Genomic DNA, 13,426 nt, shown 5'->3' with positions numbered 1-13,426 from the left:
AATAATAGCAACAATATTATTACTAATTATTTTAAATTAAGAATTCCAGCCGGGGAGAGGGAAGACGCAGACCCTTACTGCACGCCCCCACCTCGTCCGGGGACAAAAGCCCCGCCCGGCGCCGCAGCCGCTGGACCGGGTGGGCCCGGCCGGGGCGGGGGAGGTGGGGGAGGCCGGGAGGCCGGGAGGCGGGGGAGGCCGGAGCGGCGGGCCCCGCCCAGCTCGGGCCGCTGGCTGTCAGCGTTGCCGCGCCCGGCGGCGGGTCCCCGCGATCGCCGCGTCCCCGCCCGCCCGCCGCGCTGCGCCCAGCGGGCGGCCAGGTGTCCTGCGGGCGGCGTCCCCGCGTTGCCAGCCGCCTCCCCACGGCGGGCGGCGGGCGAGGGCGCGCTGGTGTGCGTCTCGAGGATATTTTCCTCCCCACGCCCTGCCGGGCTCTCTCCTCTGCCCTCCCTGCTTCGGCTCCTGCCGCCTGAACCATGTCCGCAAGGGGTGAGTGGGGACCAGGTGGGCACTGTCTCCCGACCCCGCGCCAGGCCCGGCGGGGCAGGGCGCGGACCGGGGCGGGCCGGGCAGGTGCGGAAGGGCGAGGGGGCTGCGGGAGCCGCGCCGGCCCCGACCCGGCCTGAAACTTTGGCAGCGGATCCGTGGGCTCTGGGTGGCTGGGGGCGGGAGGGGCGGGGGGAGGAAGCCCTCGCCCTTGACCTTGATCCCCGGATGCGGGCAAAGCCTGAGGGCCGAGGTCGGTGCCTGGCTCACCTGTACAAGCTGTAAGGCGGGGCTGGGAGGGCGTGGGGGATGGGCTTCCCGTTGCCCGTCCTGCTGGGGAGCCGCCTGAAGGGCTGTCCAGGAGAGAGGAAGAGGTATTTTTTTCCTCCTTTCTTGTTACCATTTTGCAGCTCGGTTATGGAAGGAATCCAGGGTTTGATGCAGTATGATTTAAAGCTGCAGTGCTTATACCCCATTAAAAAAAAAAAAAAAAGTAAATTCCCTACCTGTACTTCTCTTAGCATTAATCTTCGTCCGCCACCCATTTTCTTTCGGGGGTGAAACAATCACTGCAGGTAAAACTGGGTGAAAGTAAAAAAAAAAAAAAAAAAAAAAAAAAAAAATCCAAATCGCTTTCCAGGCAGGAGCGAAGGGAATAAAAATCCAAATCGCTTTCCAGGCAGGAGCGAAGGGAATGTATTTCTTGCCATCTGGAGCCAGTGGTGATGCTGGGGAGAGTGGGTTAGTCATAGCTCAGTGGCTGCTACTATGAGTGAAATATTAAAGAGATCAAGTCATTGTGCACTTTGCCAGCAATTAAAATGAAGGGACTTGGTTGTTTTGCCATAAGCGTTTAAGGAAAATATTGATTATCTTCAGATAGCGTATTTGCAAAGCAATGAGTTCCGCCCCTTTTGATGCCCTAAAGCTTATAAGAGGAATTGCAGAGTTGCTTTTGTGTCTTTTTCTTTCCTTTTCAACTCTGAAGGGTTCACCCTGCTTGTGGAGGGGGACAGTTTAGGAATTCAGTAACATCTGTTGGATAATTTAGTGTTGCTTTTGAGGGTTCATTCTGGGGCATGTAATGAATAGACTAATTTCTAACGCTTCAGTTCCTTTTTAAGGAGACTGGTCTTTGTTGATCTGGCAGTAAGGTTGGTTGGTTCCATACCTGGTGGTAATGACAGAATTTACATCTGTAAATACTGGGCTACCGAGGTGACAGGAGGCCCTGAGATACTACCTGCTTAATGATTTGTGATTAAAGAAAAAAAAGAGGGTGGAACCGATATGATTATTAGGGGGCTGGGTGTGTATATGGGATGTTTCAAGTGACTCCAACTATACAATCTCTGAACTGTGTTCTAACACTGAGGCTTTTGGTCCTGATCTCTGTCTTCGGTACCACAAGGAACATGTGAGGAATATCTCTCGTAGGTGTAAAGCTCTCTGTGGTCAGAGTCCACTTCTGATCCAGCTTTATATCATCCAAACCCCTTAGTATAGTACCTTGCACACTGTAGGTGCCACGTGACTACCGGGAACCTGCTACATTCTAGGGACGTGAAGTTCATTAAGTACCACCCCCCCCACCCCCCACCCCAAACACACACTTGTCTCTGGCCCTTCTATTTCAGGATCTCTGTGCTTTATCTGAGGATATGAATGAGGATGGCCCCAGGGATTCAGAGGGCTAGAGCCCTGGGTTGGGCTCAAATATTTCTCAATGTTTCTCAAATATTTCTTCTTGAACCTGGTTTCAAGCAGGATGATTTGTAGTCGTAGACATGTCACTCAGTTGTCTTGTTTCCTTTTCAAACTATGTTGGTAATTTTGTATTTAACAGTTTACAGGCTAGGGCGCCCAGGTGGCTCAGCTGGTTGAGCGTCCGACTGCCGCTCAGGTCATGATTTCATGGCTCGTGAGTTCGAGCTCCACATGGGGCTCACTGCTGTCAGCGAAGAGCCTGCACCAGAGCCTCTGTCCCCGCCCCCCCATCACCCTTCCCCACTCTTGCTCTCAAAAATAAATCAACATTTCAAAACAAAACAAAAAAGAAAACAGTTTAAAGTCTTAAGAATACTGCAGGGGCAAAACCGCATGATAATTAATATCAGTTATTGCATTCTTACCATGTGCCAAATACTTTGCATGTATTAAATCATGTAAGCTTCATAATAACAAGATCAAGTCGATACTGTTATTACCTCCCCATTTCACAGATGAAGGAACTGAGGTTTTGAAAGAGTCTGTAACTTGCCTGAGCCCAAACAGTTGGTAAGTGGCGGATCCTGATTTCCAGTCCAGGTCTGCCTGACTTGTGATCACATCGCTTTGTTTTACTGCCTTTTCATTATTAATCCTTTGAATGTTATAGTAAACATCCCAGTCATTGATTTGCCAAGAGAGAAAATGCCCTGTACTTGAGAGTTAAAGGAAATGGCCTTTGTAAGTAACTTGGAACTCCCAGTGCATCTGGAAACATTGTCACGGGCATTTGGTGATGACGAAGTGAAGGAGACAAGGCCACTTGATCCTTGCCCTTGTTAACTTGCTGTTCCCATTCTGTTTCCTCCTACTTCAGTTGTGAGGACCAGAACTTCTTACATATTACCAATAACTGAGGACTTTTCTAATGTTTTTATGAAACACTTTTGTTTTTGTCAATTTCTAAAACAACAACAGCAACAACAAAACCAATTCTAAGTGATTAGCAAAGTACCTAGTAGAGTACTTTGAATTGAGCCGGTGTGGAAAAATGTCTGTTTGCCATTTATTTTTTACAAAAGATGTCAAAACTGTGAGCTTTGCTATGTTTTCTAATTCAGTATCTAGTTTCACCTGTACTCCTGAAAGGAGAGCTAAAGCTTCAGGGTCAGAAGGTTAATGTCTCTATTTAAATACCTAATTTATAAATAGGAAGGTCGTTAGATATTTGGAAAGATAAATTTCATTAATTTAAGAAATGATCTGCTTATTGCTAATATCTAGGCTTGTAGGTTATGGTAGGGGTAGGAATATTTTTTAAACATTGAAAACTGTTGCATTTCATTAAAAAAAGTGAATTTATTAAAAAATTTTAGGGAGAAAATTACCATTATTTAATTCATCTGGTCTTTAAGATATAAACGGAGTCCTAGGGGCACCTGGGTGGCTCATCAGTTAAGCATCAGACTCGGTTTCAGCTCAGGTCATGATCTCCTGGTTCCTGAGATCAAGCCCTCCGTCCGGCTCTGTGCTGACAGCGTGGAGCCTGCTTGGGATTATTTCTCTCCTTCTCTCTCTGCCAGCTCCCTGTTCATGTTCTATCTCTCTCAAAATACATAAACTTAAGCAAAAAAAGATATAAACAGAGTCCTAAAATTTAATTCACTTTTCAAACTCACAATAAAAAGTATTCTTTTTTTTTTTTTTTTAATTTTTTTTTTTCAACATTTTTAATTTATTTTTGGGACAGAGAGAGACAGAGCATGAACGGGGGAGGGGCAGAGAGAGAGGGAGACACAGAATCGGAAACAGGCTCCAGGCTCCGAGCCACCGGCCCAGAGCCCGACGCGGGGCTCGAACTCACGGACCGCGAGATCGTGACCTGGCTGAAGTCGGACGCTTAACCGACTGCGCCACCCAGGCGCCCCTAAAAAGTATTCTTTAATTCCATGATACAGCAAGTTAAGACATTCCCATCGTGTAGTCTTTTAGAATATTTTCATCAAAGATTTTTAATTTGGTGTTGTATTTTTACTACTACAGGCCAAAATGGAGCTGCCATATCTTTGATTTTTGGATTGCCGACTAGAGGAAATTATAACACTTAGAGTAGAATTTCCAAAACTGGGGAGAATAGTCTAGGCAATCATTTAAAAATGTTGTTTCCCAGGATTCATTCCAGATCTAATGGCTCAAAAACTCTGAAGGCAGAGCACCCAGATCCATGTATGTGAAAAGCTCCTCAGGTAATTCTAAAAACCATTACAATACAGCAGGATCATAGGCATCACCTGGAATACTTAACAGTGATACGAGGGCTCTTTTTCAGATCTACTGAGTCAGAATATTCAGGGGCGGGCCTGGGAATCTGAATGGTTCATAAGCCCCCAGTTAATTTTTATGTATAGGCAGATTGGGCAGCTATTAAATTAGAGCTTGTTTCCTCTAAGTCAGGGTTCTGTATTATCCAGCAAGTTTTGAAAAAAGCTGCTTATGAATTATAAAAGTAATATATTAGGATTCACTAGTGACATACTAATATCGTCAAAATACCTTCTATTAGCAAATTAATGGATATACTAAATGTTTAAGTTATAAAGTAATATAAACTCAAACAGAAATATATAAGGTTAAAAATGAAAATTCCCTATTTTTACTCTCTTCCTACCAAATCCTCAGAATTAAGCGTGGCAAGCATTACATACTGTGCATACTGTCTGGAAGTTTCTCTCTAATTAGATTTGGTTAAACATAATAAATATTAAATACGTAGTATGTACAAGACACATGGCAGTGTAACGTAAGAGATCACTCGTGAACCCACTAGCTTTTCAGAAGCTTGAGTCTTGAAAAAAAAGGTGCAGGTATGTGTGGATAGAGTCCATTGCACTGGGCGGGGAAATACCTCAACCTATGTGTGCTGTAGAAATGTTAGATCATTATCTTTGTTTTCAGAACTTCCATAAAACTGGAAGAAATATGAATGTCCATCCATTGGGGAATGAGTGACTAAGTTATGGTACATTCATACCATGGACTATTTTGCAACTATTAGAAAGAATGAGTTAGATCCATAATGTGTTTGGTCTGGAGGGATGGTCATGATACATTGTCAAATGAAAAAGGGTAAGTTTTAGAATAAAGTGTATATAATACAGAATCCCAGTTTTGTAAACTGAGGAAAATCCATATGTGTGCAAATGTGTGGGCTCTGTGGGCATAGAGAATATCATAGAACAGTATACACCAAGGTTACTGCAAAGGCAAGGGTGAGGAGAGGAGACAGCTGAACTTTCTATGAATATATCTTTGTGTTGTTTGCTAGCAGGTAGACATAGCTTTAATAGACTGAGAGAAAAATCCAGTAAAGAAAAAATGTATTGGGGCACTTGGGTAGCTCAGATGGTTAAGCGTTGACTCTCGGTCTTTGGCTCAGGTCATGATCTCACGGTTCATGAGATTGAGCCCCACAGCGGGCTCTGCACTGACAGCATGGAGCCTGCTTGGGATTCTCTCTCCCTTTCTCTCTGCCCCTCCCCTGTTCATGCATGCTCTCTCTCTCTCTCTCTCTCTCTCTCTCTCTCTTCTTTGTCTCAAAATAAATAAACATTTTTAAAAAGTTTTAAAAAATGCATAGTGCCTCCCCATTTGTTCATTTATTTAAGTCAGGGACATAGGTTTTTATTCAATCATTCAACACAATTTATTGAACACCTGTTATGTACCAGCAATTGGTGAAAATAGGACCCAGTATATACCCTCAGGGAGCTCACAGTTTTGTGGAAGAAACAAATACATACATTCTTTTTTTTTTTTTTAACATTTATTTATTTTTGAGACAGAGAGAGACAGAGCATGAATGGGGGAGGGCCAGAGAGAGGGAGACACAGAATCCGAAACAGACTCCAGGCTCCGAGCTGTCAGCACAGAGCCCGACGCGGGGCTTGAACTCACGGACCGCGAGATCATGACCTGAGCCGAAGTCGGCCGCTCAACCGACTGAGCCACCCAGGCGCCCCTACATACATTCTTATAATAGGATATACTGAGTGCAGAGGGAAAGAGGGATAACACGAAATATGTAGAGAGAGTCTTATGGTGATACAAAAGTGGCCCTGAACGCAGCTGTTGGGGTAACGACCATGGGATCTTGAAAAAAAAAAGGGGGGGGGGACTGTTTTCTTGAAGAATGAGTTGGATTCTTGGATGAGCCAGCTGACAGAAGAAGATGGGATTGAGGAATGGGTTTTTTAGGGAAAGGGGCACAGAAAAGAAGCTGTACAATGTGTGTTGACCTGGAAAGCATATTGGTGCTGGACCGCATGCTTGCCAGGGAAAGGAGAGCCAAATCTGAGCTGAATCAGGAGGTGCAGAGGGCACTTTGGGGAAAGGCCGACGATGCAGGGAATTTTGCGTACAAGGAGCTGTAGTTCTAGACAGCACAGTGGAAGCTTGTGGGTGGTGGGAGATGGGCAGCCAGAGGGAAGAAGCACAAGGCAGAGAGAGATTAGAAGGGAGAGGAAATGAGCAGGGACGAGGGCTCTTCATAATTTCCAGGAGGCGGACCGCAGGAATGAGGGAGACGGTTGGGCAAGATTGGCCTCAAGTGTCCCCACTTTGGCATTAGGGACTTCGGTTGCAGACCGTGCTGAGTCCTGGGCAGCACCTGCTGAAGGCAGCGGGCGGTGAGGGCTGTTGTCAGCTTTCTAGGGTAGCAGCAAAGCCCTGTGCTGGACAATGGTTCTTCTGCAGGGGTGGGGTGCAGAGGGACTATGAGAATCAGAGCTACACTCGTTTTTGCTGACTTCTTCGGCTTCCATGCTTACGGTGGGGTTTACAGTGGGGCTCAGCAAACTTGCATCTGTTAATTGATGAAGGGGCCACTTCCATTTTTTCTGCTTTCTCTCTCTTACTTCTTCCTGGAACTGGATGGCTCTGGCTGTTATACTACCCGTTGCATTACTCAAACTTTATCATTTTCTCTCATGGCGATGCTACACAGATTAACACATGGAGGGTTCTTATTTCGTGTTCTATGGGGCCCATTTTTCTGGCCTGTATTAGCTACGGTTTTTCTTCTCTTTGAGTTACAGAGCCTCAAGGAGTTTATCCAACTGCAGACAAGTAAGCTATCTGTGAAAGCCAAGTTTAGCCATTAATAACTTTGATATGAAAAAAAATTCAAAAGAGCAACACATTACACTTCCTGGAAGTCTTTTTTTTTTTTTTTTTTTGCCTTTAAAATAAATAGGTTGTAATTCAATAGATTTTTTTTTTTTACCTGAGAGAAATAGTTTTTGACATCAGTATCTTACAAGTGGAAGAATTATGTTTCAGAAGGTTAAATTGTTCCCACATTGTATCTATAAACAACATTACCATTTTTTAGTTTTGATTCTTCAGGTGGAGAAGTTTGATTTAATCGTATTTCTTTTTTTTTTTTTTTTTAAGATTTATTCATTTTTGAGAGACAGAGTGTGAGCAGGGGAGGAGCAGAGAGAAAGGGAGACACAGAATCCGAAGCAGGCTCCAGGCTCCGAGCTGTCAGCACAGAGCCTGACACGGGGCTTGAACTCACGAGCTGTGAGATCATGACCTGAGCCTAAGTCGGATGCTTAACCCACTGAGCCCCCCAGGTGCCCTGAGTTAATCATATTTCTTAGCTTATAGCTCCCTCTTCTCATCAGTTCATCAGACCCTTATCTTATCTCATCTTATCTTATCATCTTAGGCCTCACCTCAGAGGAATGTAAACTGAGTTAGGGCTGTGTGTGTGTGTGTGTGTGTGTGTGTGTGTGTGTGTGTGTAAAAAGTTATGCACACAGCTGACAGAATGTGACAAAGTGGTAAAGATTATCATCCAGGAATGATCATACTGATAAACTAATTGTGGCTGCCGATAGCAAGGGCACTTTCACTTCAGAAAAGAGGTGGAATTTGAGTTGGACCTTGAAGGATGAGTGGGAATACAGCAGGTGGAATGCGGAGAGATGTGCTTTTCTTTCAGAAGGGACAGTGCAGGGGAGGGGTGGAAGTGCAGGGTGTGTGGGGAGGAAGAAGTCTGGGATATATGAGGGGGCCAAGATTTGCGTGGGGAGAGGAAGAACAGGAAGACAAGGGGAGATGTATAACCTGGTAAGCCTTTACATCAAAGTCTTTTCCTAAACAGAGAAACACAAAGGCAGAGAAGGGAAGTGGGAGGTCTGTTCTTGGTAAGACTAAGAGTAACTCATCCCTGGTTGTGCAACTGCCCACAATACATATTAGAGATGGTATTTTATTGCCAAATAATGCTGCAGTGAGTTACGTTTCATCCTGACCAGGGTTCTCATGGAGGTAGAAATCTTGCCGAAAGCCTGCTCTTGTGTTTCCTTTCATATGGCAGATTAGGCTCTCTGAGCCTTATCTTTAGCACCAGATCATCCCAGAACTGAGGATGCCGGCACCTGGGAAGGCTGAATACAGAATAGCCAAGCAACATGTTTGACTATAGCAAGAGGAAGGAGTGAGGCCGTCCCCCCAGAGAAGTGTGTATTCTTAACTTGATCCTATTTTTACATGCACATTACTAGTTCCCTCAGTTCTAGGGAAGAACAAAACAGCACTAATTAATAGAGACTGTTAAAATGAAAGATGAAATTTTGTAGAATTTATGGAATATTTCCTCTGAGATGGTAAATTGGTCTTTATCTCCTTTTATGGGAGAGAGATTTCTTTTTCATGAGCCTGTAGTTTCAGGTTCTTCTCTATCTTGGTCTATATTAGTATTCACTGATATAAGTAGTACTAATCACTTGATACAGTTTGATATTTTCTTGCTCCGTTCACAAGATGCTGCTTGTTGAGACCTCAAATGTACTTCACTTGTGGCTGCCATTTTCTGCTTAATCACTGGTTTCCAATGTACTTGGGTAGAGAAAGGGAAAAGGTTGTGAGTGGTTAGCGTTTCACCCTGGTTCAAGTAGCGGTCTCTAGGAATATCATCCACCTGTCCATCCATCTATCCATCCATCCATCCATCTATCCATCCCATAGACATCTATTGAGCCTTCCTAGAGTCCATATTCAAACACATCATTGAAAATCCAGCTGTCTGTACTCATTATATTTTATATTGTCACGAGGAGTTGGCATGTTGCTTTCCCTATACTGGTATTTGGGATTGTTCTCTCTCAGAATGTGCAGCTTGTGCCAAAAGAACCTGCTCTGTTCAGTTCTCTCAAGGGCTTTTTGAGAAGCATTTTGAAGCTTGGTGGTCTTCTCCTGTAGCCTATCTTGTCCACCCATCTTGGAGACAGCATGGCAAGTCTACATGGGTACCTGTGACTCTACCTATGGAAAGAGCGATCCTCTGTTTCCTGCAGGCTCACCTGAGGCACTCCCATTCTTACCTCTTGTTTTCTCCCATGCAGGGTAGGGTATGCTCTTTGCTGCCTTTGTGAGTGCCTCGTGGTCTAGAGCACAAATGTCATCATTCTGTCACAGACAACAGCCGGAGGCCCAAACCAACCCATGTACAAACTGGAGAAGAAGCTGTTTTAAGGGTTAAAAAGAGAGAGAGACAGAGACAGAGAATGAGGGAGGAAGAGAGAGAAGGAGAAGATATGAGACCGACAGAGGGATTAATGTCGCTCAAACAAGATTATTAAAAATTGAAAATAGATTGGATAGGAGTAAAAAAGTGTTTGCTAGTATAAGTTAATTGTTACCTTTGTTCTTTATTGAGAAGGGAATAGAAGCCCATGGAGTTGTAATTTATGTTCGTTATAAAAAGGATGCCACAATTCAGAAAATATATGCTTTCTTTTCTCTTCCACTAAGAACAGAAATGTCAACCATTTATCTGTAAATTTTTTCACAGCAAGCAAGACGACTGTGATGGACAGTAGTTAATCTTTTGATCTTTTGACCTTTCCCATTGATACTCAATCAGATAATGTTCATTGAACCTTTTTCCTAAAGTAGCCAGATTTATTCCAATTCTCATCCATTTCTGCACCAATGATACTAATATATTAATTAATGAAGTATTATAGCAAATATTTATTGAACACTCTGGGGTGAGGATTGTCATGATTTGGAGGTACAAAAATATTAAAGGATGTTAGAATTTGTGATTGAATGAGGCTTGGGCAATTAGGGGCTGATCAACGTATATTGCTCACATTTAACTATATAGTATGTTTTGCATGTACCATATAGGTCATCCAAAGGGGGTATTTCTTTTTTTTTTTTTTTTTAATTAAAAAAAAGTATTTATTCACTTTTTTGAGAGAGAGAGAGCAAGCAGGGGAGGGGCAGAGAGAGACATACACAGAATCTGAAGCAGGCTCCAGGCTCTGAGCTGTCAGCACCGAGCCCAACGCGGGGCTCGAACCCATGAACCATGAGATTATGACCTGAGCCGGAGTGGGCCAATTAACCGAGTGAGCCTTCCAGGTGCCTCCAAATGGAATATTTCTGTCTAGGACAAATGCTAAACCTGATGGGATACTGGGACAATAGATTAATAGTGGAGTTATCCCAGGCAAGTTGGAACTGTGGCTTTCCTAACTAATAGTTTCTGGCCAGAACATGCTTTGGTGGAAATGTATCCCTTTGTCTCAAAAGATAGAATTTTGGTCAATTTCTGAATATCTATTTGTAGTATTAGCTACATTGTATATTATCATCATCATTTAAATTAAATCCTGGGCTGGCTATTTCCTGCCCTTCAATACAGCACTTTTCCAGGTTATTTCCTCTCATGGGAACTTGGTATGTATGTTCAGATATAATTACTACTATAGACAAACAATAACATTTAGTACAGAGTCAAACCCAAATGAATTTTTGGAGCATTTGTGGGTTTTTTGGGGGGAAGGGAATGATAATTCACATTCTAAAATAGAATTTATCTTATATCGGTTAAACTATCTACTGCAAAGCTGTCATGGAATGGAAATGTTTAGTTCGTAGTCATGTTAAATGAATGGTTCTGTTTCCTCCAGTTAATGCAGTTTTGAAGCAGCTTTAAAATGTTCAATTTACTTGTGGTTATTCTTGGGCTCACTACTGCTTGATGACTCTGTCCAGCGTATTGGAGATGTATTTCCCCAGTACATTGCATTATTTTATTGGGAAAATTGTGTAATGTGCATTTACCGCTTTAAGGAATTTGTCCATATTTTGTTTTATGATTATAGGATGGGCAAGTTCTTATTCAGTAAATGTACATATAAAATCCTTTGTCTTGGGACACCTGGGTGGCTCAGTCAGTTAAGCGTCCGACTTTGGCTCAGGTCATGATCTCATGGTTTGTAGGTTCAAACCCTGCATCGGGCTCTGTGCTGACAGCTCAGAGCCTGGAACCTGCTTCAGATTCTGTGTCTCCCTTTTTTGTTTTTTTTTTTTTTTTTTGCCCCTTTCCCACTCGTCCTCTGTCTCTCTCTCAAAAGTAAACAAACATTAAAAAAAAAAAATAAAATCCTTTGTCTTACTGAGCCCTCCATTAGAATAAAAAAGAAAGCAGGAGTTGTGGGTCAAGCACTCAAAAATTACTTGCTGATTGACCAGAGATCATACGACTTTGGTCCTTTGTTAGATAATTTTTTTCAGGCTTATAAGAGGAAACACTCTACATATAAAATTATTTTTATTCACATTTTAATAAATTCTTGTTTCTATACAGAGTGTTCTTTCTCCAGGTCTAGAATATCATTACATGTGAAAATAATATTTGATGGTTATCTATGAAACTGTTAGAGTCAGTTTATAGTTTTTCCTAAAGAAAATATCCTGTAATGTGTTTTGCTTTTAAGACTGGGTCCAAGGTCTTTACTCATGCTTTTCTTCTCCAACTTATTGAGAATTCATTTACAAAACACATCCACACCAGGGTAGCCACCAGAGAACTTAATGGTAACAATGAAGGGAAATGAGGACAATGAAGTAAACAGCTATTTCTGGCTTTCAGCTCCGAATGGGAATGAACAGAAGGAGGGGAGTCCCAGAGTCTGGGGGGGGGGGGGGGGGGGGGAGAGGGGGAAAGCCATAATTTTTAAATGTTACAAAAAAATGTTGAAAAGAGATGTAGGTTGGCGATCTCTAATGGACTCCTGGGAGACTTTTGTTGTTGTTGTTCTGTGTAAAACAAGGGCAGCTTTATTTTGATTCATTTAAGCAATTGGGTTAAGTAATGAGCATCCATGATGGTTCGGTTTTCTCACCAGCTCCTTAGTTACTGTTTATTTTAAGAGAGTCTATTCTGTAGATTCAGATAAATTGTAGAATTGTAGTTATAGATGATGTTTTCGTGTATCCAGTCATTCAGTAAGTGTTAGTTGAACACCCACTAAGTGCTCAGTTTGTGCCAGGTATTGGGGTAAGACAGCCACTTACCAAATAAATATATAATGGGACAGGTGGTGATGAAGTGCTGTAAATAAAAATACAGAAGAACAAGTAGAAGAGAGGATGCTGGGCAGATGGGGGACAGGAAGGGGCTGTTTTACATGGGATGATAGTGGAAGGCCTCTTTGATAAAATGACATTTGAGCAGGGACCCAGTGGAAGTGAGGAGGGCCATGCAGGCTCCGGTAGAGGGTTTTCTAGACAGCGAGGTAAACAATGCAAAGACCTTGAGGTCTATCATGAGGACTCCCAGGGAGGCCAGTGTGGTTGGATCAGAGAGGACAGGCGAGAGGGTTGAAGATGAAATCAGAGAGATGGGGGGGGGGGGCTGTCAAATTGATCCTTGCAGGTTACTGTGAGGTTTGCATCTAAGTGAGACTGACAGAGATAGGACATCCCTGGGATAGTTCCGAGCAGAGTTGTGACTTTATTTGATGTAGTGTGAAAGGATCACTTGGTCAACAACGTGGAGAATAGACTGTAGTGAGTGGAAAGATTGGTTAGGAGGCTATTATAATGATCAGAACAAGAGAAAGTGGTGATTTAGACCAGATGGTAGGAGAGCAACTGGTGAGAAGTCACTGGGTTCTGGAAATATTTCAAAGGAGGTGCTTATAGGACTTGTTGGTGGATTGAAACATGGAGGAAAAGGGAGAAAATTGAGGATGCTTCCTCCTTTTTTCTTTTCTCTTCTCCTCTCCTCTCCTCTCCTCTCCTCTCCTCTCCTCTCCTCTCCTTCCCTCCACTCCCCTCACCTCCCCTCGCCTCCCTGCCCTCCCCTCTGCTTCCTTTTCCTTCCCTTCCCTTCCCTTCCCTTCCCTTCCCTTCCCTTCCCTTCCCT

General features: G+C 43.3%; 1 protein-coding gene across 1 annotated transcript in view; it reads left to right on the top strand.

The window, feature by feature from the left end:
- Window positions 1–224: 224 nt before the first annotated feature.
- The window catches only part of ABLIM1 (actin binding LIM protein 1), a 295,553-nt gene continuing 282,351 nt past the window's right edge, over window positions 225–13,426 (top strand). The window contains exon 1 of the mRNA XM_049645824.1: window positions 225–489. Coding sequence (XP_049501781.1) covers window positions 477–489 — 13 coding nt within the window. The 5' untranslated portion in view covers window positions 225–476. The remainder of the gene's footprint in view (window positions 490–13,426) is intronic.

Source organism: Panthera uncia, chromosome D2 (assembly GCF_023721935.1).
Source record: "Panthera uncia isolate 11264 chromosome D2, Puncia_PCG_1.0, whole genome shotgun sequence".
Taxonomy (NCBI): Eukaryota; Metazoa; Chordata; class Mammalia; order Carnivora; family Felidae; genus Panthera; species Panthera uncia.
This window is presented reverse-complemented; position numbering and strand designations above follow the sequence as displayed.